Below are 25524 nucleotides of genomic sequence, written 5' to 3'. Positions count from 1 at the left end.
CTTAAAAATGGCCGCCTGAACAGGGCCTGATACACTGTAGAAGTTCAGCACATGGGTGGATAGGCGGATGAATGGATGGGTGGGTGGGTGGGTGGATGCGTGGATGGATGGACGCATGTGTGGATGGATGGGTGGAAAGATGGATGGATAAGTCAATGGGTGGGTGGCTGGATGGACTGACGGATGCAGGGGTGGGAGGAAGGACAGGCAGACGGACAGGTGAACAGGTGGATTGGACGGACAGACAGCAGACAGGCAGACGGGCACACGGATGGTGGTTGAGGTGTGTGGGAGGAGGGGTGTGGGTGGATGAACAGATGGACGGGAGACTAGACTAGAATATGGATACAAATGCACAGCATGCAGTAATCTACTGGAATTCCTTGGAACAAATCAGATTCCCTCATTCTAAGCCCCCTTCCAGGCAAAACTACACGCAATTCTAAAATCTACAGAATTAAAAGATTAAACACAAATAAAATAAAAAAGCAACTGCCACAGTGTTGGAGGTAGTTTTCTTCCTACTTTTTTCAACTTTATTTTCTAAAATGAAATTTTTTCCCACAGCGCTAAGCCCACTGCCTAGAATAGAGCCCGACATGGATAGGCACTCGATAAATAGTTGTTAAGTGAATGTACAAATGAATATGTTTGCTTCTAGAACAAAGCAGTTCTCGTTTACAAATCAAAATGATGGCAGTTTAACACATGGCCAAGTAGGCACCCTACAAAACAATTGCTCTTTCCTTTGAAAGAGGAAAAAACTTGCATCCCCCCAATCCCCAGTAACACTCACTAACCTGGCTCAAACTTTCCATCTGACAATGATGCCACTGAAACCAAGACGGGCAAAGACTGGGCCTGGCCAAACAGCTGGCACACGTCAGCCCTGAGATGCGTACCTCCATACCTGCCTGGCTCCCTCCTCCCAGACCGGGTCTCTTCTAACGCCCTCAGCCTGTTCCCAGGGAAAGCCCCCCGCCTCTGGGCCCCAAGCGGCAGGAAGAAACGGGCCCGCATCCGCTAGGCCCAGAACGTCACCGCCGAGGGAACACTCATGGGGCACTTGGCCCCATCACCTGGCCAGAAAGGTGCTTATTAGCACCTGTGCACAGCCCTCCTTGCCCAAGGCCAGGTAGTGCCAGATTCAGGAGACACCTGGGGCCAATTCAGTCCCAGTTGAGGGCCCTGCGCCCCAGGATGCAGCTCCCAGGCTGGTTCCACAAGAGACCCCGTCAGGTGAACGAGCTTGGGTGACCCAGGCCCTGAACCCAGGCATCAGGGTAAAACCAGCTCCATGGGGTTCCATGGATTTGTGCCCTGGGACCACAGCACTCCTGCACTCTGGATTTCCACGTGGCGAGGGCAGAAACACTCAAGGGTACGTGGGTGTGGGGTCCTGGTACATGTGGTGGACATGTGCTGTTCGTGGGACTGAATCCACGCCCCTTAAGAGAAAACCAACCAGAACTCTCAGGCCCTCTGACCCGAAACATACACAAGAGAACAGCATGGGGAGAACGGAAGGTGATGTTAAGCTGAAACGATACAAAAGCACAAGAGCACAGATGAAACTTCCATTTCACAGTCCCGTTGCAGAGTCAGAAGCGATAAACTCTGTGTTTATTTTGAGCAAGGTGACGGGGCACTCCACCACGTCAGGCAAACTAACATGCTCTCCGCCCATTCCTATGCGCTGGACTCTCCAATCACCATTGCTTCCCTCCAGCACTGACATTAGCCCCTAAGGACACAACACAGACCTGTCTATCAATTAACAATGAATATCCAAGCAGAGACAACCCCCAGCAAAAACAGAGGACAGTCCTAACATTCGATGAAATAATCGTTATAAGGGCATCTGTACTGACCAAATAATTCAGGTGACTATTAAACTCTACGTAGAGAATGCTCACAGAGATACAGCTTATGATCCTCGTAATACAGTGAATTTTAAGGAGCCAGTATGTTATCAAATGGGCGGTGGGCCTTCCGAAGCTCAGCAAATATCCCCAAACTTCTGACAGCTGCGCAACGTGGAAAGCAGACCCAGCCTTCCACACAATTTGTGATCACACAACAATCTGTGATCACACACAGCAAACGCAAACCAGGAGACAGGGCACACAATGAAAGGGTGAGCAACAGAGGACAAAGGAACTGTGCTGGCTTCATGTGTCCCACGCTGGGAAAGAGCCCCAAGACCAACTGAAGAGACGCACGTTCAGGAACAGACACGCGAGAGAGCGGAGACTTCCTGCTGCCGAAAGGGCAGGCTTTGCTGGCGAGAAATCAAAGTCGGAGATAAAAGTAAGAGGTAGACTGCGGAAACGAGATGCTGCTGACGTCAGGAACGAGGTTCCTCTGTGGTCACGGAGCCGACCACCACCTGCCTCCGGGCCCCTGCTGGCTGGAGACCCGACACCTGTCCTGGGCGCTGTCCTGAAAACACAGGGGGCGGGTGCACCCGGCACCTGCAGCGGGAGTGGGCGGGGTCTAAGTGGTGGGTTCCCCGGTCTTCCCTACTCCATCCGGTTCTCGACCACCTCCCACTTGTAATAGGGACCGGGAGCCTCCGAGCCCTGGGCACCCCCTGCGGACGGCAGGCGCCCTGGGCACCCCCTGCAGACGGCAGGCACCGGCTCCCGCCACCTTCTGCCAGGCCGTGGCTGCCTGAGTAACAAGGCTTCGGCTTTGCCAGCTGCTCCTCCGCTGGAAGCCGGCCCCGCCTGCCCGGCCAGCCCACCTTTCCGTGGCGCCCTGCACGGACGTGGCCCGGGAGCGCTGGATCTCCTCCTCCAGGCGCCGCCGCTCCTCCTCCAGCCGGGCCACGTCCTCCGCCGGCCTCCTCTGCTGGATGATGAGCTGCAGCTCCTGAAGCAGGGCCTCCTTCTCCTTGATGAGCTGCAGCCGGTCCCTGTCGGCCTCGGCCATGCCCGGCCAGGACTCGCTCTCAAACTGGGCCAGCTGCTGCTGGATATTTGAGACTCTGCGTGAGAGGGACACAGAAAAATCCATGAACTTGATGAAAAAAACATCGTCTTCACACGTCCTCAGCACCATCACACGGATTCTAGAAACTCAGTCCGATAAATACTGGAATGATTGCACTGAGTAAAACCTCACACGACAAAAATAAAGGATCTGGAAATGAGGTGTAACAAAAATGATGTGTAAGTCCTCTGCGACATACGCCCCAGCCTATGAGATTCAGGATGACAGTAACCATATCATGTTTGTTTCAAAGAACTGACCAAAAGGCTGGCAGACCCCAACTCGCCCACGTGCACGGTGCTGTCTCCTCTGTGTACTGTTCTGGAGCGGGATGGAGCCGGCTTATTTCTCTCTGTGCCCCCTCCCTCTGCAGTAGCTAAACACCGTGCTGGACACATGAGAGATGCTTCTGGCCTCCTGCCTTCTCTGCCGTGCCTAACTGCTGAGCCCGCCTTGAGAAAACCCCAGGAGAGAAATGCGCCCATCACAGGATTCTGTATAGTGCCAAAGGCCTTGACCACGCATGAAATTCAAAACGCCTGGCAGAGAGCAGATACTCAACAAAAGCTAAATGCATGAAACGGAGAATAAACACGCCAGCAAGTATATGAAAGAATGGGAGTCAGCCCTGGTGAGAGTGGATGTGGTGTGGGGTAATCTGGGTGGATGCAAACCGGTCAGCTGCACTGTGTCAGCACGACCATCCTCAGGGTGTAAAACTATGGCTCTCGTCACTCCCCGTGTGCCTAAATGTCCGCGTGCCCCCTTGGCAGACAGACTGGTGTCTTGAGGTGGTGCTGAATGCAGAGTAAGTGAAAGAGACGTGACTTGTGTTTTCAGAGCATCCTTTCATAGGAGGAGTAGAATGTTTTAAGCCCTTTAAGTTTATATGTGGCTAAGGATGAGGGCTGTTTCCGGGCAGAAACAAGGAACTCCAGACCTGACCAGAACCCACCGCTGTGGAGGACAGAGATTGGCACACGGGCCCAAAACCAAAATCCAAAGACTTCTCTGAGGTGACAGAGAGCTGTGAGGCCAGCTAAGTGGCAGGTGCACATAGCCCTCTAGCCTCTAAGGCAGCGGTTCTCAAAGTGGGGTCCCTGACTGGCAGCCTCAGCATCACCTGGGAGCTTGTTACAAATGCAAACCTCAGGCCCCACCCCAGACCTGCTGAATGCCACACTCTGCGGATTGGGGTTGGGCAACCTGGGTTTTGACAAGCCCTCTAGGAGTTTTGATGCTTGTTTGACACCCTCTGCTTTCAGGCAGTGCAGCCTGGTCTGGAGGATGCTAATTGGCCTTGGAGCTCTTAGAGGCTTGCATTAGGCACGGATGGGATGATCCTCACTAAAACAGGAATGGCAAGAGTGCTTCTGAGACTGCGCCGTCCCGTGCCCAGGGCACACGTCACTAATCAAAGCTGGCATCCTTCCTGCTGGGTCCAGACTTCAGAATCCTTCTCAACACTGTGCTTCCTGCAGATACTGCCAGTCAGCTGGCATCGGTCCACGTGTTAAGGGCCGTCGGCCAGCCCTGCACCAATCCACGCTCTTCCTGAACTAGACATAAGCACGGGACTAGTCAGCCTGGCTGTAGGACTGGGCAAGACTCCTTCTTCAAGTACCAAACCAATCGGATAACCCCCAGTTATGAAGAGAAAAGAATATACAAGTTATAGTTTAAATGCACACATTTTACTCAAGCCCAGTTCCCCAAGAAGGTAAAGAAAATAGCTGAATGTCAGCAGCTTTATTAGGCAAGTTCTTTTCTAACTTAAAACTAATTTCCTGAAAATGTGTTGGAAAATGGTGCCAAATCATGTCACTGAAAAAACTAATGACAGATGCAGCTGAACAGGGTTAGGAATCCAACTGGGCTTAAGCATCCACCTCTGTCCAATTAGTGTAATTTAAATTTATGGCAGGCATATAACTGAAGCCCAAGGAAACACTCCAAGCAGACTCATAAATTAGCGCCAAATCAGATATCAGACCCAGTGAAATTTCTGGAACATTCTACTGTAGATCAAGCCAAGCCAAAGGTAAGGAATAAATATAAAAGAGATGTACAATGAGCAAATGCACTGGGTCCTCATAATTTTTCATTTCAATGTATCTGATCCACAGGAAAGCCTATTTGAGCCCAACTAAAGTTAGCAGTATTACCTGGTAATATATACTAATAATTCTCATACTACAAGCAGACATGTTTTTAAAAGCACTCCTTTTGAGTTTTCTGAAGTTTACATGTAAGGAGATCAAGATTCCATTTGAGTTGGCCAGCTCCAGGTTAGCTGCCATTTCACAGGGATTCAAGTTGCTGAGGGAGGCTGGAGATCCAGTCCTAGATAATCCTACTCTTCCCAGGAAAATCTCAAGTAATATCCACTATCAGAAAAAAGAATAAGGAAAAAACTGAATTACGAGAGGGAGGAGAGGCAAAGGGCAAATTTCAAAAGGTCTGCCCACTGTGAGCATAAAAGAAATAGTACAGTGGCCAGAATTAAACAGCGTACTGTAACTTTCCAGAGCTCACAAGAAAAGTATGTAAGGACATATGGTGAGGGATGACTTCTATAGCAGAAACAATCTGGACGAAGTTGACTTCGTGTAACCCATCTGGAGAAGTTGTTTGGGCCGTACTGAGTACTAGGCAAGCACACTGTGCTTAAGAACAGTGCTCTTTTAATAATTAAATTTCACAACAATGTGAATGACTGCATACTCATCTCAGAGGTACCTAAGAATCTAGAAGGATACTGGCATATATTGGAAAGTGCAGTTTCTTTCTCTAGATCCATACTCCGGAGGTAGACATTTGGGTTATGCTCTCAGCCAGGTTGAGAGAAGCACGTGTCTGTCTGTCTGTCTGTCTGTCTGTACTGGGAGCCAAAAGCTCTAAAAGGATTCCTTCAGCGGTTCCTAGTACAGTTGCCAAGGAATAGGTGGGATGGCTTTACCTTTAAAACAATAAGCCCTGTCTACCGTGCTGCTGGCCGGGAAACGAGCCACCTGCAAGGCGGACCCTTCGTGTGTTAGGGTTACTGGAGGGAACAGACCTTCCACCTCAGACCACATACAGATGTACAGTTACGATGTCCCTTCTACACCCACGCCCGACAGCTGATGCGTAGTGCAGGTTGGAACCCCACTCCTGCAAGCGCCATCACTCCAATTCTGGGTAATACAGGAAAAACCATTTCCAGAAAGGCTGTCTTCTGAAATATCTTTTCAGGGAAATTAAATACATGGAAACAAAGCAAGGTCACGACTACAGTTTGTAAAAAAAAAAAAAATCTTTTCCAAGTTCTTTTTTTTTTTGGCCGTGCTGCGCGGCTTGCGGGATCTTAGTTCCCCGACCACAGACTGAGCCCAGGGCCACGGCAGTGAGAGCGGCAAGTCCTAACCACTGGATGCTTAAGAGGTGGACCGCCAGGGAACTCCCCAAGTTCATTTTTAAAGAGAACCGAGATCAATTACTCAGCCATAAAAAGGAATGAAATTGGGTCATTTGTAGAGATGTGGATGGACCTAGAGTCTGTCATACAGAGTGAAGTAAGCCAAAAAGAGAAAAAGAAATATTGTATATTAACACATATATGTGGAATCTAGAAAAATGGTACAGATGAACCTATCTGTAGGGCAGAAATAGAGACGCAGACGTGAGAACAGACATGTGGACACGGGGAGAAGGGGAGGGTGGCACGAACTGGGAGATTAGGTTTGGCATAAGTACACTACCATGTGTAAAATAGATGGCTAATGGGAACCTGCTGTATAGCACAGGGAGCTCAGCTCGGTGCTCTGTGACGACCTAAATGGGTGGGATGGGGGGGAGTGGGAGGGAGGTCCAAGAGGGAAAGGATATAGGTATACATATAGCTGATTCACTTCACCGTACAGCAGAAACTAACACAACATTGTAAAGCAATTTTACTCCAATTAAAAGAAAAAAGAAGTAAATAAATTTAAAAAAATAATAAAGAGAACCGAGACCAATTTAAAACTGGCAAGGGTTTTTTTTCCCTGCAAGTCAGCTGTATTCTTTACTGATTCTTATTTTTGATAGGTAATCCCTATATATATATATCCTCTCACAAATGCCTTTAAAGGCTTTAAAACACATGTCCCTGTGCTCAGGATAGTGAAGAAGTGAAAGCAAGTCCTCAATCAAGCATTCTGGTCTCATATTTATTGTGTGATTTCTAAATTCCATCCCCCTGAACAGGCCTAATGTAGACAGAAGTCAAATATGAATCATTTTTCCCTTACTATTTTTGCCCAAACACCTTTTCTGTTACAACCCAGGCACCATTAAACCATGAATGGAAACCTGCATTTATGCCGCAGAAACTGCTCAGACCCTTACAATTCACATGGAAATCTTAAATATGACTTCTTTTTCGAAGAAGAAAATGCACTTTTAATATTACACAGTTTTGAGGCATATTTTACATATCCAGAGTAATCCCCAGGTATTTGAATTTATACCTAAATTCTGTGACCTACAATATAAATTCGCATGTTCCTAAAATACTGCTGCTTTCTGGAATAGAAATGGAACTCCAGGCAAGCCACGGCCCTGACTGGTCGTGATGGGACGTGGTGGATCCCAATGCCATGTTCCAGGACACGGTGCCAGCTTGGAGCCTCGTCGTGCCTTCAGATGTCAATTACAGCTACAGATTTGATACTTTTATGTTTTCTCTCCTTAGTTTTCTTTTTTGCAAATATCCATTCAAATGAAAAGCAAAAGTTCACCGAAGTCTCAGCTGAGATCTGAGTCAGACGGATGGTGAAATCACTTCAGCTCACCGAACTAAATATCGATAAACCAGTGTCCATTCGGCTCAACTCTTTATCCTACATTGGAGATTCACGGAGTCTGAATCTAGAAGTGTGGCATAAGAAGGGCCTACGGATACCCCAACACCCCTCCCTGCCCTCACATCTTGTCCCCTCTGAACGAACAGATCTTCAGAGAGCGACTTCTTTAAATGAAAAGCAGATCGTCTCCAGGCTTCTTTCTCTTGGCCTGAATGGAGAAGATGCGTTCCTTTGTTTCTCACAGCCGTGCCCCACTCCCAAACCCAAACACACAGTCACTAGAGAAATGAAGGGAAAATCCAAGGGACTGATCAAATTCAGCTGGAACCCTAATACTACACCAGTGACAACTGAAGAACAGCAGGGCCCATCCTGGCAACAAACACTGAGACACGGAGAAACCGGACGGGCCGAATGTTTTGTTCCTATCAGGAACGCGAGTGTTTCTATGGAAACAGCTAGTTTGTGCACTGTACAGTTCCAGTTTCTGGAACAAGTGCTCTTAGGTTAAAAATAAGGAGCCATCTGCGTCATCAGGATTGCTTCAAGAAGACTAGCTCCTCCAAACTGGCTTTGAAAAATTCTCAAATTTTTAACCAATAATGTGAAAATATTCCTATCATAAGGTCTGCCTTGGGAATCCAAAGCCATGTTCCTAAAGGGAAAGGAATAAGCAGTTGTTTGGGTACATTTCACATGACCTAGAGTTGAAAACACAAAACTAGTCACCATGATAGTGGTGGTCTGGTCTAGAGAATTCTCTAGAAATCATACCACTGCTTGGAATTATGAGTTCCACTTCCATAAACTTCCTTTAAATCTGAATGTACATGAAACCCTCATTGTCCAGAACATTTATTGCATTTTGACGATTTCCCAACTCTGAGAAACGATCTCGAATCTAGATATACAAGGAAATACATAAGTGCTTCAACTTCTCTCCACTTAGAAGTAGCAAAGCCCAGGAGGTTTTGCAGAGGGTAGGAAAGCTAAACTTCGCAGGATGGAATGATTTCAGAAATGGGAGCTGGGAGACTGACGTCTAAGGGTGGGGCAGCAGAAGGAAAAGACAGAACGCTGAACGTGGCACTAAAATAATGAAAGCCTTGGAGTGGAAGAGCAGGGAAGGATGCGTTTTTCTGTGCTAACACTGCCTTTAGAAGTGACGCCTTCTCTTCCACGCACTGGTGGGTGAACGGGGGGACATGATGCTTTCCTGTATGTGGGACACCCTTCTCCAACGATGCTGGTCATGGAGGTGGCCATGTGGAGAGTCCCTGGACAGAACCTCAAAGCCACTGTGCTTTGACTGTGGTCCTCATTACTCAGGTTTTGGAACGTTAACGTTGGTTCTAGATTTAGTTCTTGGCAAAGACCTGCTTGCTGTTGCTCCCTTCCCAAGTCTACGCTGTTCTAATCATGTGTCTCATTTAGAGGCAGTCTGAAAAAACACCCAGAAAAGGCAACTGGAATAAAATCCCTGACCTGGTGCTGGGTGGCTATGCTCCTGACACCTGATGACCTTGACCCTCCCTAACTGTCACATGTATACCAGGAGCGGGGATCGTAGGGTTGTCCTGACCACACTACAAGGGGTATTGAGTCTAGCGTCTTGCCAGATGTGGCTGGCACTTGTAGGACCACAGCTGAGTAGGTTACAAGTCAGGAACTCACTCACTTTCCAGTTAAGCCTTAACTGTAAGCAATTTCAGTGACTGGAGGCCAAATATGATCACCCCACGGGGACTGGAGCCAGGTACTGCCACCACATCAGGGGACCAGATCCAGACTGCCAAACACAGGGTGCTGTAATCAACGACTTGGCAACAACAAGAACGCTTCAAGGATGTTTTTAAGCAGGAGAAGGTCCAATGAAAGCACCGAACTGATTATCAAAAATTGAGATCCATCTTCTAAGTGGTCGACCATAAAGCGAGCCCCAGAGAACTCTCTCAGGGGCCGTTCTTCCCTGACCCCTAAGAAACTTGCCATTATACAACTTTCCGCCCTGATCCCTGCTCCCCCTGGACTGAGAAAGCCCTTCCTCAACATATGGGCAGCCGGAATTCCAGCATCCCTCAGGGCCCAGCTCCAATGCCATTTTCTCCAACACCCAAGAACAGGACGCATTACAGGGGGGTCCAAGACCACAAGCCCTTTCCAATGACCATGAAGGCCCAGGAAGCATAAGCCGAGCTTGGAATGATGATGTATGAGGTGACTGTGCCCTGCCTCCGTCAGATCCCTAAAGACATGCATGTCTAGATGCCCTTTCTCCTCTTAAGTCAAGGGGAAATATCCCAAGGCTCACACCAGGACGAGGGCCTTGGGGAAGGGAGCCAGGAACACAGCAGTTGGCCTGGAGCTGACTGGGCCCCAGGACTCTGTCCACTCGCCCACTCGCAGGGGTGAAGGCCAAAGATTAAGTGTGACCAAAGCAGACCCCTGTTTACTCATTCAATAAATATTCACCAGGTACTCAGCTGCTGGAATTATAGCAATGACCTAAACAGACAAAAACCCCTGCCCTCATGGGCTTCCCATTCTCGCAGGGAAAGACAGACGATAAAAAAGCAAACACGTAAGTACAGAACAGGTTGGGTGATTACATTTGCTGGGAGAATCAGGGTGATGGGGGTGGGGATGGGAGGGCAACTTTATTCAGGATGATCAGAGAAGTGTCTCTGACACAGTGACCAGAAGGAGAGCAGAGGCCACGTGACCATTTGAGGCAAAGCATTCCATTGCAGGCAGAGGAAACGGCGAGGGCCAAGGGCACTGTATTAGTTTCCTTTTGTTTCTGTAACAAGTTACCACAAACTTGGTGGCTTAAAACAACACACACATGATTACCTTACAGTTCCAGATGTCAGAAGTCAAAAATGGGCGAGCAGGGCTGTGATCCTTCTGGAGGCTTCGGGAAGAATCCATTTCGCAGCTGTTTCCAAGGGCTGCCCACATTCCTTGGCTCGAGGCCCTGAATCACTCTGATCTCTGCCACCCTCACATCTCCTTCTCTGCTTCTCCCTCTTATAGGGACCCTTGTGATTACATTGAGCCTATCTAGATAATCCAGGGTCATCTCCCCATCTCAAGATCTCTAGCTTGAGGCCATCTGCAAAGTTCCTTCTGCCATGGAAGGCAAAGAGTCACAGGTTTGGGGATTAGGACATCTGGGGCAGCATTATTCTGCCAACTCCAAGCACTAAATCAGGAGCGTGCCTGGCAGGTTTGAGGCCTGGCATGCAAGGGGGCCAACGTGGCTGGACGAGGCTAATGCCCTGAGTCAGTGGAAGACCTGCTCCTGAGCCCTTGATGTCCACACACAGTAGGGATTTCGGAGCAAGATAAGAAGCTCAAGAGTATGGTTTCTCGAAGGCAAAAAGAAACTCTGGGCCACCCACATGTTTGCTGTGGGGGCCGTCCTGTGCACTGTGGGTTGTTTAGCGGCGTCCTTGGGCCCCCCCCCCCGGATGCCAGCAGTACCCTCTCTCCAGTCACGAGAACCAAAAACATCCCCCGAGGGGGCGCAAAACCCGCCCCCACCCCTTAGCGGATGATGGGATCTAACATGTTTTGAAAGGAGCACTTGTCTGAAAAAAAATTCAGACCTGGCAACTTAACTAACCAAAAGTCACACAAAATTATGCTGAACTGCACCATCACTGCAAAAGTGCACCACTCTCACCAGGGAAAAAGCACGTGACAACTGAGAGAACGTCTTTGCCCATCACTCCAGTAAAATTTACAAAGAATGGTGATATTTAACGATGATGAGGAGATACAGAAATCAGGGCTCTCAATCGCCATCGGTGGCAGTGTAAAGTGTGTAAGTTATTTTGGAAGACGATTCACTGGTATCTATCCGAACTTTGAATGCACATGTCTTTAGACCCATACATTTCCTTGCTATGTATCTGTCGAAGGAAACAGCCATCTCTGCAAGGCTGGGGACTGTAAATAGATGTGCACCATTTGTGAAAAGGAAAAACTGGAATCATCTAGATGTCCATCCGTAGAAGATGGCTATAACCATTATAAAAGCTATGCATCATATACTGTATTTGACTATATTGAGCTTAATTTATTTAAATGTTTAGGTAAAAACTGGAAGGTTTCACAGCAAATCATTAATGGTGAGAGGTAGGATTAGAGAGGAGGATAAGATGGGAGGTGTCTATTGATTGCATCTTTGACAAAAACAATGTATTCATGTATTATTTATGTGTACATAGATGTACAAGCATATATGTGCATGTTTCTGAACCCTGTGTCTATACATATATGTAGTGTGTGTGCACACCGCCCCCCCAGATACTGCCTGGGGTATCCCCACCCCCAGGCAGAACCACTGGCATCCTCACATATTTCTGTTAGCTGTGGGGGAGTTTATCTCCCAAACAGGTTAAACACCATATTTTTTTATTTTTTTTGGCCGAGCTGCACGGCATGTGGGATGTTAGTTCCCTGACTAGGGATTGAACCCGCGCCCCCTGCACTGGAAGCACGGAGTCTTAACCACTGGACCGCCAGGGAAGTCCCAAAGACCATATGTCTTTATGACATCACATAAACCACAGAATTTCTTTGAAATACCTGGAACAGGGCAGGTGCTGGGCAGAAGTATAATCTCCCAGCCTTCCAGCAGCTTCTCTGCCCACTGCTGCGGGGTGTGTGTGAAGCTGCTGGGGTCACCCATACAGATCTGCCATGGGGAAATGAGGCAGAGATGGCCCGGCTAAGACGTCACAATCCTCCAGCACAGGGCAGGGGTCCTCGGCCTCAGCACTAGTGACATTTGGATGACTCTCTGTTGGGGGCTGTCCTGTGCGCTGTAGGATGTCGAGCAGCATCCCTGGTCTCTACCCACTAGATGCCAGTAGCACCCACCCCAGAGCTGTGACAACTAACAACATCTCTAGACATGGCCAGAAGTCCACCGGTGGGGCGGGGGGGTGAAGTCGGGCCGTCGTACCCCTCCCCCATTCCCCACCCCACAATTGGGAACCATTGTGCTAGTGGGAAAAGAACAAGGCAGTGCTTGTGTGGGCCAACCCAGGACGTCTTTACAATGCATCTCTGATTTCTAAATGCGGCCAACGCAGCCCAGAAAGGCGTTTCTGAGAAGCCCCTACTGTCCCACAAAGGTTGAAGCGCTGGGGACAGGACCCTCCTCTGCAGCTGCAGTGCGTTTCCTAACAAGGTTCTGGTGACCTTGAAATACTCCTTCCATTTAGAAGATACTGATGAAGTGCAGTGTCCTCCCCTGCATAATTTTCTTAAATAATGGACTTCCCGCCCAAATGTATTATCTCGATATTTAAAAAGTTACTCACTCTGTACCGACATCATCTCTGGAAAACAAAGAAATCACTTGCTGAGGTTGGTAAATGTCACAGCAGAACAGTAACAATGATGTCAAGTGTAGCAACCGTCAATTTTCTGCAGTTTAATACAACACAGCAAATTCCCATACCCACACAATGCAGCAGAAACATGCAGGAAGGAGCCGAGGAATACTGAGGAGAGACAGCAGCGGCTGACAATGGCCAGCCAGCCAGCGAGCTCCTGAGAAGGGATGCGTGAGGCCGGGGAAGCAGGCGCGGGGGGAAGCGGGCTGCGTGGAAGTGCAGGGCCCGCCTTGAGCACATCAAGGACATCGTGAAGAACGAGAGCCGGGAGGACCGGGCAGGGGGGGCTTTGGGCAGAGGCCGCAGCAGCTCAAGCCGGCCCTCCAGCAGGGAGTCAGATGATCTGCTTCTGTTGCTATTTTTACATTTGCTAAAAAGGTAACAAAGCGGATTTCCAGACATCCCTGAATGATACACCATACTGAGCGGGCCCGACTATTTCGCTTCCAGAACTACGCCCTCACCCTGCTTGGCATTCGCTCCTCCTCCCCCCGCCCCCAGACAGCAGTTCATATGTGACTAAAGAAACGTTTTTGTGAAGCGTTCCATATTTTTAAAAAAGAATTAAAAAAAAAAAAACTTTTTGAAAAAGATAGGCTTCACAGCTTTCCGAAGCACATATTTTGAAATAATTTGGTTTTAAGACTCTTTCCAGAAGGCACAAAAGAGAGAAAGTCCCTAAAAAAAGAACATGAAAGCTAGGGCAGGGTCAGAATACTGAACACGGTGCACATGGGGAGAAAGGTGACAGTGCTGCCCATGAATCCCGGATGAGACCAGCAGGGAGGGAAAGACACATTTTGAAAATGCACAAACAAGGTCAAGTCCCGATTTTCAGAAGGCGGGTGATGGACAACACAGGTCAACAGAAGCGACTGACTTTCAATTCTCTCCATCACAATGATGTAGATTAGGTACCGCTATCACCCGTTGACCTAATCCTTTCCAAACTGTCTTTTAACCCAAGATACGTGGCTTTTTCTGTTAACCTATGGAATAAGCAGCCACATATTCAAAAACCAGGTTTGCTTAAGCTGGTCTGAGGGACTGATGCTCAGTCGGAAGGCAGGGAGGGGGTTCTGAACTACCTGAGAGGATAAGGAGAGCCGGAATAGTCTCTGTTTTTATTAAATCCCGTCTTCGTAACTGTTTGCAATATTGAGAGTTTCACATTTTAATGCACATGAAATTTTGTCACATGTATTCAGAAGCTACACATAAATGAGGAACCTTAACTCTGTACTCTATCAGACACTGCTTTCTGATAAGAAGTGGATAAATCACACATTGGAACTCCGCAAAACCGCTTTCCACAGGAGAAAGGAAGTAAGCAGGAGGCAAGGTTTGAAAAAGGAGCTTCTTACCTCTTTCTGGCTTCCTCATACTGCCAGTTAAGCCTGACTCGGTCCACAAGCCTTGTTTTATCATCAAAGACGAACTTTGTGGAACAGAAGAAAGAAAAAAAATGGGGGAGACACATTAAAAACATATTTTCAAAATAGAAAATTCACTTAAACTTCCAGCAACAATGAAGAATATTTTAATTTGCCTCCCAATTTCCATTTTTCAAAGGTCTGGAAGGAAACACACCAAATAACAGCTGCCACCTCTGGTCAGTGGAGGTTGGGAGTGGGGCTGGGAAGACTTTTGCTGTCCCAACACTGGTGGATTTTTTTTTTAAAAACAGTGGAAGTATATTCATCTATTGTGTGATTCCAAGCAACAACAACAAATTAAGCTTTAAGAGAAATAGGGAATTCCTCAAAGTTGATACAAAAGCAAAAAAATTCATCCCGCCTAGTGTAGTATATGCTCTCATTCCTCAATAAACAAAAAACAATGGTGTTCTCCTAAAAAGTCACAAGATCTGAAGAAGACAGACTAGCTGTGTGAGGTGTTGGCTACGGGACTCCTTCGATTGCTATGCAGTCCATTAAAGAATCAAAGGTGAAAGGACGGAAGGAAGGCACGGAAAAGCCTGGGACTGGACGCCTCACCTGAGGAGTCAAGAGTCGAAATGAGGAGCTCTGATGCGATCACTAGTTGTACCTAAATATTTTCATACCAATTACACTGAAGCCAACAAATTCCCAAACAAAACGAACAAGACCTGTATGAGAGGTAACTGCAGCTCACCTTGATTACTTCTTCCTTCATTCCTGGAAATATATGACTCTAGTTTCAATAAGTCGGCTCCATCTGTAGATCTGACCTTACTCGGCCATATCTTATGGCCACTAAGTCTTTATTTTTTTAAATGACCTCGTGTCGACAAATATTTGGAAATATTCTACTTGTATGAGTGGCGATGAATTCACTGATACGAGTTTTGAGACAGGTCAATGGGGAATTTCCTTATATCTTTATCGCCTTGAATGGCAAGAAGAAATGCCTTATACGAGACTAAGCATTCGCCAATGAGATGTGTCACGATTTTACACATTTCAGCAGCCTCACCCAAGGCCTCTCTCCACAGTGTCCTCAATATAAATGCATTTAGGCTGCAGCACCGCATCTGCAGAAACTCTCTACAATGGAAATGAGCTACTTGTCACCTTGTTCATTACAGACCCCTAAAGCTGACTCATCATCAAGACAAATAAATGTCATTTCTTAAACCTCTTCTCAATGCTATTTATGAACCTCTAAGCTCTGATTTTGCACTCTTCTGTGAGAATAAAATGGACATTTTAATTTAAAAAAAAAAGCCTACAGCCAAACAGATCCAACAGGTTCCTGCTTCATGGATCCTACATAGCCCTACAACATGTACCCCAACTGCTAAATTCCAACGTTAGGCTTGTACTGCTTACAAATCTGTGCTTGCAAAGCCGTGGGCTCCAAAAGCATGTTTGATTCCATCAGTGCCCATCCCACAAAACTAACTCAAAGTGATAACTACGTGAGGTAGGCAGACGTCTAAGATGGCCCCCAATGGCCTTCACCTCCTGGGATTCATCCCATGTGAAATCCCTTCCCTTTGAGAGTGGGCTAGACCCATGACTTGACTCTAACCAACAGAATACAACAAAGATGATGGGAAGTCATTTCTGTGATTAGATTACAAAAGACTGTGACTTCCTTCCTGCTGGAGACTCTCTTGGCTTCCACACTGTGAGAAAGCAAGCTGCCGTGCTAGAGAGGTCTATATGGTAAGGAACAGAAGCCCTCAGTCCAACAACCTGTGAGAAACTGAATCCTGCCAACAATCATGTAAGCCTGAAAGTGGACCCTTCCCAGTCAAGCCTTCCGATGAGGCTGCAGCCCTGGCTGACACCTTGACTGCAGTTACTTGAGAGCCCCTGAAGCAGAGGACACAGCCCAGTTTCCTGATCCACAGTATAAATGTGAGATAATAAAAGTGTGCTGTTTTAAAATGCTAGGTTGGGGATGTTTTGTTATGCAGCAATAGCTAACTAATGCAGTTATACCCTTTTGATATATTTTTCTATAACATGATGTAGTAGAAAACACAGAGGTTTAGGGATCAGAGACATTGATTCAAACCCAGACCTGCCTCTTCCTGGCTACAAGACCTTAGGTAACCTGGCACCTTGACCCCCTCGTCTGTCAAAAGAAGATGGAAACCACTACTTAAATTGAGGTAACAGCCATGAAGCTGCCAGGGCCAGTCCCAGTAAACTCATAAACAATGATAATTTACTGCTGAAGTTATTATAGCTGTATAACCAGCCACTTCCCACCTGACATTTTTAGAAAGTCTTACCTAAATCATTACAGAACCTTCGATCTTACCTGTTGCTCTCAAACTAGTTAAGAGTCTCTAAAAATTCTAATTCTAACCTTATGTTGAGCAGCAATGAATTATTCATGGAATTCAATAAGTATCATACTTCTTTCCTTCTCTCATGCCAAAATCTTTAGGCAAAGCTGCCAGACATTTTTGACTTACAGATTCTTCTCTGTTTTAAACCAAAGATACCTAGTCAAAAAATGTCCAAGTGTACTTTTGAGAACAATGAGGGGAACACAGCAAATAGGGCAGTTCAGGACATCCAAGACACAGAGGCATTATTTCCTATATTATACTCCCCTCAAAGAGGCACTATTTGTCGACATTTTAAAATATCAGCTAATTATTTAAAATCCAGATTTTTTTAGTCAATGGTTTTCCTTTCTTTTTGTTTCTTTTTATTTATTTAATTTTAGGAAGGCATTCTGCATTCCATTGATATTTCATCTTTATTTAGTAAGCCCTAAGAAAAAGAAGCCATCCAAACTGTTTTTCCATTTGTAACAAATAAATGTAAAACTTCACTCAATGCCATTACAACAGTAGTGTCTTTAAGTATTCACCACCCTGCTTCAAATGATGGTTGCCAATTTTGTTTCTGTGGCCAACTCCAGGCTTTATTAATTATCAAAAGGGGCATTATGAAATTCTTCCAAGTCCCAAACAAAATTAATTTCAATTCAATTCAGTTTCCTGACATTCTCTTAGAAGAATAAGAAATAGCATCAAAGTATAACCCAAGAGTGACACAGCCACAAAGCCTCTGAAAATCACTGGTCTAAGCCAAAGCTCAGCAAACTATGGCCCGAAGGCCAAATCCGGCCCACCACCTCTTTCTGTAAATAAAGTTTTATTGGAATTTTACTGGAACAAGCCCCACCCACCCGTTCACATATGGCCAACGGCTGTTTCTGCACTATGACAACACAGCTGAGTAGCTATGGCAGAGACTGCATGGCCAGCAAAGCCTAAAACGCTTATTATCTGGACCTTGGCAGAAAAAGTTAGCTGATCCATGCTCTAAAAAGTCATATGTCTGCCAAGAAGCATCTAGACTCAACTCTCAAAAGGATTCTGCCTTTTTTAAGAATCCGAATCACAAGGATAGAGGTAATAAGCCATTCAATTGCCTCCCAGGCCCCTGAACCTTCAAGATGGCTGGATGTGAAAAACAATATTCTTTCTTCAAACTTAATGGCACAAAAGCCAAAACATTTTTGAAGGAAAGTGGAAAATTTAAAGAAATGGGTGACGGCCACACGAAAGCAGTCCTTTTCTCTCTGGGCACACTCGGTTCCTCCCCCTGCCCAATGAGCGTACCTCACCGATGACCTCGGTCTGAGACCCAGCATCGCAGAACTGGTGAGGTAAAGACTCGCCCAGTGCGCCTGCACTGGGAGGGAACTCTTGCAGAGGGTCGGTAAGAGAACAGCTATTCCTGAAGCCATCGGTCAGCTTGGCCAGGCTCTGGAACAGAATGAAACAAGAGACTTGAACAGCGATGGCGATGCTTCTCTTCCCTTTCACAGCGGTCATTTTCTTCCTGTTCCAGGTCGGCAGCTTCATCACTGGAGAGCGGGCCGGCCCCAACTCCATTCTCACGAGATTCAAAAGAAATGTCGATCAGCACATGCACCTTTCACGAAACTCGTAGTAATTTAAATCAGACGGCAACTGAGTCCTCCTGGCAGCATGTGAATAATATAGAGAACAACTGTGGTACCATTTTTACTGTTTTTTAAACCTTTGTGTTTCCTAAAGAAAAAATAAGCATTCCCTCCAAAAAAGCCAAACTCAAAATAGAGAGTAGAAAGGCAGTTGCCAGGGGCTGGAGGGCTGGGGGAAATGGGGATATGCTGGTCAAAGGGTACCAAGTCCCAGCTGTAAGGGGAATAAGTCCCCGGATCTCGTGAACCTCATGTCCGCAGCATGGTGAGTATAGTTAGCAATACTGTAGCGCATATTTGCAAGTTGCTAAGAGAGTAGATCTTACAAGTCCTCACCATGTAAAAGGAAAGGTAACCGTGTGACGTGATGGATGTGTTAACTAATTTTACTGTGGCAATCATTTCACAATAGATGTGTATATCAAACCATCACGTACACCTTAAATTTATACAATTTTATTTGTCAAGTGTACCTCAATAGAGCAAAGGGGAGGGGGGAAAGTATTTCCATCCAAAATAGTCTATCAATAAATAAGTCCAACAGAGATGAATGCCGCCTTGAGATCTTTAGTACCACACAGAAGGCGAAAACAGCTCCCAGACGATATTTACATATTCTTATAACCTGGCTTTTCAGTCATAATGCTACAGGGTCAAAAGTCATCTTATATGGATGTCAGTTTGGCAAAAATTAGAGTAAGCATAAATTCTGGTACAGGGAACCCTTTTGGGTGAAAGTTAAAGAGAAATCAGATATTCTAAGATTTTTAAAAGACCTGTGAAAAGCAACCATACCCCCATAAAAAGAAATCTAAAAAAATAAGAGGAAAACATGAAAAAAATTTTTTTTTAAATAAAAGACTTGTGAATGCATTCACGTTCAGCAGATATTCCTGCAGACACTAGACGCCCACGTGCAGTGTACCCCAGGTAGCTGCCTCTGGATCTAGACAAAGGCGTCTTGGAATGGGCCAAGATTGCTACAGTCATATAAGAAAGATGAAACAACTTATTTGATTTTACTAGATGAAGACGTTGCCTGTGCGTCTCCCTGGAGCGTCTCAGAGAAGATGCTGGGGTCTGAAGCTTCTTCCAGAAATTCTATCTCCAGCCTCCGTGGTGGGGAACCCACTCGGGGCAACTGGGTGGCTTGGCCAGCTCTGCACTCTCAGAAAGAACGGGGCAGGGACACCAGCTCCACGTCCCGGGCGAGGCCTCCGTGTCCCTGGGGTGAAGTACCACCTGGTTCACGCCAGGGTTTGGGCTTGGATCACATGGGTGATGTCCGCAGAGCACCTCGCCCAGTGCGGCACACAGAGGCCTTGGCAGACGGCAGCTGTTCTCCTTGCTACCAGGCCTCGGAGAAAATCTAACAATTGACCATTGACCTCTCATGACCTGGAGATACACGGCATCTGAAAATACAGATTTCTGGGCCCCAACCCCAGACAGTCTAATCCAGGAGACCTGGGGTAGGGTCTGGTACTCTGCAATTGAACGAGCAGCCTAGGGACAGTCCAGCCTCACGCCCGTGACGTTAGGAAGCACTGCCGGGCAAGGCAGTCATGTGCGCGCCTGTTGCACTCGGCCTACGAGTCTGAGCTTTGCTCCCATGTCCTTCTGTGTCTTACATGCTACAGAATCGAGACAAATGCCTCCCAGCACCAGGTGCTCACTCGGTGTGCTGAGCCGAAAAGAAAAGCCACAACAGAGAGCATCAGATGCATTCCGGCACGGAGCAGGAGCCCGGCATAGGAGCCCGGCATGGGTCTCTGCAAAAACTCAGCTTTTTCTAAAAATAACAGAAACTACAGGAGTTCAAGGGGCAAAAAAATAAAGCAATATAAAGCTACAATGAAAAAAAGTCTGTCCTCATGGTGGAATACTATGCAGCCATATCCAGGAAGGAGGGAACTCTGAGTCCAGAGACGGGAAAAGGTACAGGGCAGAAGAGTTAGGTGCGGAAGCTACCGCGGGGCAGCAGGCACAGGCCCGGCTTTCTGCGAGGGCAGCTGGCCACGTGTTCACACTTTCAAGTGTCTGTATGAACACTGGAAGGGTGTACAAGAAGCTAATAAAAGCAGCTACAGGAGGTGAGAGAACGGGGTGACAGCAAGACTCTTACAACAGACGTTGAATTATTTTGATTATTTAACAATACAAATGTATCACCCATTGTTGTGGCCTGAATTGTGTCCTCCAACAAGATGTGTTGAAGTCCTAACCCCCAGAACCTGGAATGTGTGCTTATTTGGAAGGAAGGCCTGCAGATGGAATCACGTTAACATGAGGTCATGCTGGATTACAGCAGGTTCTAATCCAATGATCGGTGTCCTTATAAGAAGAAAAACATTCATACACAGAGACACAGGGGAAAGCATGTGATGACAAAGGCAGAGACTGGAGTGATACGTCTACAAGCCGAGGAACACCAAGGACTGCCAGCAGCCCCCAGGAGCTGGAAGAGGCAAGGACGGAGCTTCCCCTAGAGCCTTCAGACAGAGCGCGGCCCTGCCGCACCTTGCTATCAGACTTCTGTCCTCCAGACTCGGAGAGAATAAACTTCTGTTGTTCTAAGCCACCTGGTTTGTGGTTCTTTGTCATGGCAGCCCTAGGAAACTAATACGCATATTTTAAAATATTTATAAATATGTACACACACATATACAGAAGATATCATATATACATATATATTATACATACATGTATGTCTTTAAAATATGTATGATTATATAATAAATCTATAATATATATAGTAAATATACACATATATATATATTTTTAAATTTTTAAATAAAGTTAAGAGACAAGCAGGTGGGCAGACAGACGGACGTGCGCTCTGAAGAGCACCCGGGCCTCTTACTTGCATCAGGTCCCGCCTCTCCTTCTCGCCTGTACAAATGGCTTTCTTGATGGTCCTGAGCTCGCTCATTATAGCCTGCGCCTCATCCAGTTTGTAGTTGGTGTGAGCACTTGACATCTTACGATCAATCCTGGTTCGAAAAGAAATACGAGTCATTCTATGCGAGATTACAACATTCTATTAAACAATAACAACCTAAAACTTAAAAAGCTTCGTAGAAAGGTGGGAAGCAGTTAAAAACAATGTTTTGACAAAGAAAAATAAAGATCCCATAAGACCTTCCTTGTTTGTGGTGAACACCAGATGAGACTGGTGGTGGATGGCTCCCTTTGTGCCACGAGCATATCCTCTGCAGGTGAGCACGTTCCGGGCAGGGTTCCCGTGTCCTCTACTAATGCTTACGCAACGAGTTCACTGGCCTAAAAATTTCCTGAAATTTTAAATTTCCCTCTCTGAGAGCAGGATCATGTCTTATTCGTCTATCACCAGCATCTGGCTTAGGGGTCAAAAATGTCTATCAAATAAACATACAAATGAAATCTGTGTACAAGAAGAATTACATGGGCAACAGCAAAAAGTAGTGAACTTTCAACAGGGACACCCTGTACAAAAGCTGGCAACTCTTATGGCTCCTCTGTCTTTCTTTCTTTTATTCTGGTTCTAACTTATCACTCTCTCAATCTACTACTCCCCTTCTATTCAAACATCCATTCATCCTTCCTTCATGCTTCCCATTCAAGCTAACTTCCTTCCATCCATCTTTCCTTCCAGCCAGCCCACCCCTGGGCACACACGGCCTGGTTCTGGGTGGTGGAAGCAGAGCGCTGACCGAGACTAGGCTTGGCTCTGGCCTGCAAAGAGCAGGCAGCCTCCTGTAGCTTGTCCTTGGTCACATCTTCCATACCTAAGTCTTAGCCTTGGAAGCCCTTGGGGCTGAAGAAGAGACTTTGGTCCAGAAACAGAATGAACTCCTTCTCTGGAAAGTCACCAGCTTGCATTTCAGGTTCCAGATCCACCATGACACAGATTCTAGTTCTAAACTGCTTCCCCCACGTTACCCGAAAATCCAGATCCTTAACGGCCAGCCCAAACTCCTTTATGTTCCACTCACAAGAGCATCCTGGCATGCTGGTGAGTACAAGTGACACTCCAGCTCTACAGTGGGACCCTGGGCAAGACACTTCACCTCTTTAAACCTCAGTTTCTTCATGCCTCAAATGAAGACACTAAAAATGTCCCTCCCATGTAATAAGAAATGTAAGAAAAGGGCTTACTTGGCAGAGCCCTGGCGTATAATGTCTGTGCTGATTATTATTATCAGGATAATGCTCAGTCTACTTACTCATGGGAGAAAAAGTTAAAAATTCACCAACTCCAGTACTTTATTATCATTAACAAATTCCTGGCCACAAATGTCACAACTCACAGCAAAACTCAGCACCAGAGCTGATCTGAGCTATCAGCACCATTGGAATGAGAGAACAAGCAGGAAATCATTCCCTCCCTTTGGAATAGGGCTTCAGGGCTCAACAGCACTGCTATGATTGCCATCTGTAACAAACAAAATATTTATGAAAACTGGTCGCGAGTCCTCTTCCTTGGAGAGCGGATACAGATGCACTGGGGGACCCCACACATTGAATGGTGACACCCCTACATCCCAACATGGCCTGGCCATGTGTTTTTCCATTTTAGCTGTTCTATGGAGAACCAGGAGTCTCTAATGCAAGGCAGGAACAAAGGCCATCCATCTCCCAGCACTGCATCTGTCAAGGAAGTGGCCCAGCTTTTCTTGCAGAGAGAATCTAGACTCATTTATGTAATAATATCTCCTTATATCCATCTTCTGATAAAAGGCTTTCCAATACATCTCATTTAATGTCACAAACCACAACCCACATAGGTTGATGAAGTCTGTAGAAAAGGGTTACATCATTTCCATACAAAAAACCCAAGGCCAAAAAAGTGTGATTTCTCTGTAACAGTTAATGACCAATGCCTTTGCTAACCAGGCCTACTGGCTCCTCCAGAATGAGAAATACAGCAAATGGATCGTCACCTGACACTGACGCCCACGTAGAGAAATGAAACTCTACTGCACTGAACAAAATGTTTTCAATCCCTTAACCATCAATGCTAATCAAATGGTCACAGAGTATAGACACACACCCACTGTTAAGGCCGCAACGTAAGATGCTAACCACATCAGCTCCAGCTTCGTACTTAGGTGTTGTGACTTCCTTATAGCTTTTAGCAGCTACAGAGCCTAAGTGCAGCCATCAGTAAAGCCAGGCACTGCGCCAGCTGCCTGTCAAGGCACCAGCATCTACAATGGGAATGGCCGCTACCTGGAGGAAACCGGGCCCCGATTCCCATCAGGGAGAGGGACCAGCAACCCTGTAATGCCTCTCATCGGCAGACACTGCAAAGTGCCTCGGAGAACGAAAGTTCAACTTTAAGGCCACGGACCTGGGCCCTGACCTCAGCTCCACCCAGGTGGCTCTGAGACCTCGAAAAGGAATGAAGATTGACCGAGAGCAGCTGTTTTCACTCTGCCCCGAGGGTGTCCTGGCGTGGTGAGCTGGAGTAAAGGCAGAACCCACACAGGGCTCGGGGACCCTCACCCCTGCTGCGGCAAGCCCCTCCCTGTGCTCCATCTCGGACAGTCTGCTTCCACAGAAGGTATCATTTGAGGGGAAGGAAAGGGGAAAAGACTCCACTGTTAAAAAGTGTGAAAGCTATTAGAGAGGATGATCTCAAAGTTCTAGGAATCTCTGAAACACTATTGTTTAAAAACAGTTATGTATTATTGTAGAATATATAATGGTGTAAAAAGTTATTATTATATAAATATAACCTTATATAGCCATATTTTATACAGTACATACTATTTGCTTAAATTATATAATTATATAAATAGCATATTAAAATAGTTCAGTGTATCAAGCACCCACTACTAGGTGACAGAGTCTTGTTGCGTGCTTCATGCCTGTCATCTCATTTAATCCCCTCAACAGTTTTATGAGATGAGCATAATCTTCTCAGACTTTATAACGTCCCAAGAGGACAAGCTAAGATCTGGCAGAGCCAAGATTCAAACCTACATCTCCCAGTTATCAAGTCCGAATTGGATCACCAGGTGCAGCGATGGCCCTTGCTACCCCCTGGGTGCACTCCTGCTCGGAGTGGCCAAGATAGGGTCCATATGCTTTATCATCTAACAAAAACTTCAAAGGACAGGAACCCTCTTCCATTGCATCTGCAAAATTCACTTATTTGGGAGTTTTCTCCCTTTTTCCAAATTCCCTCTAAAACTTTGGTCAAATTCAGAGGATATACTCAATGATTTGGTACTTCCTAAAATATCAATATATTCCATTACATGAAGAAAATCATAACATCTGTGACTGCCAAAGAGCTTTTCCTTTTTCTAATTTTAATTAAGAGCTCAAAACAGTGCTTATACATCTCAAGCAAGATGACGGAAAGTTGACAAGGGCTCAACAAAAGGTGGCATTAGTAAGAACACAAGTTATTACGCAGTGCGACGTGATGTGCATGCTTCTGTCCCCCCAGCACCCACGTGCTGGAATCCTAATGCCCAGGGTGACGGGATCAGGAGGTGGGGCCCTTGGGAGGTGATCAGGTCATGAGGGAGAAGCCCTCATGAATGCGATCAGTGCCCTTATGAAAGAGGCCCCAGGGAGCTCCCCTGCCCCTTCCGCCATGTGAGGACACGGCGAGAAGATGGCCATTCGTGAACTGGGAAGCTGGCTCTCACCAGACACAGAACCTGACCATGCTGGCACCCTGATCTTGGACTTCCAGTCTCCAGAACTATGAGAAATGAATTTCTGTTGTTTATAAGCCAGCCGGTCTGTGGCACTTTGTTATAGCAGCCTGAATGGACTAAGACCCAGTGTAAAAAAAAAAAAAACCCAGGACACAGACCACACAGCCTTTACTTTTCACCCCTCAACATTTTGCAGCAGCTTCAGGAAGGTTAAGT

At 46.4% G+C, this 25524-nt stretch overlaps 1 protein-coding gene across 3 annotated transcripts in view; it reads right to left on the bottom strand.

Annotated features, from left to right (window-relative positions):
- Nucleotides 1-25524, bottom strand: part of WWC3 (WWC family member 3) — a 125590-nt gene that overhangs the window by 32412 nt on the left and 67654 nt on the right. For all 3 annotated transcript variants that reach the window (XM_061177793.1, XM_061177794.1, XM_061177795.1), the window contains 4 exons: nt 21516-21645; nt 18306-18452; nt 14596-14669; nt 2747-2989 (listed from right to left, as the gene is read on the bottom strand). In XM_061177793.1, coding sequence (XP_061033776.1) covers nt 2747-2989; nt 14596-14669; nt 18306-18452; nt 21516-21645 — 594 coding nt within the window. The remainder of the gene's footprint in view (nt 1-2746; nt 2990-14595; nt 14670-18305; nt 18453-21515; nt 21646-25524) is intronic.

Source organism: Eubalaena glacialis, chromosome X (assembly GCF_028564815.1).
Source record: "Eubalaena glacialis isolate mEubGla1 chromosome X, mEubGla1.1.hap2.+ XY, whole genome shotgun sequence".
NCBI lineage: Eukaryota > Metazoa > Chordata > Mammalia > Artiodactyla > Balaenidae > Eubalaena > Eubalaena glacialis.
Note: the sequence above shows the minus strand (reverse complement) of the source record. Positions and strands in the feature narration are given on the sequence as shown.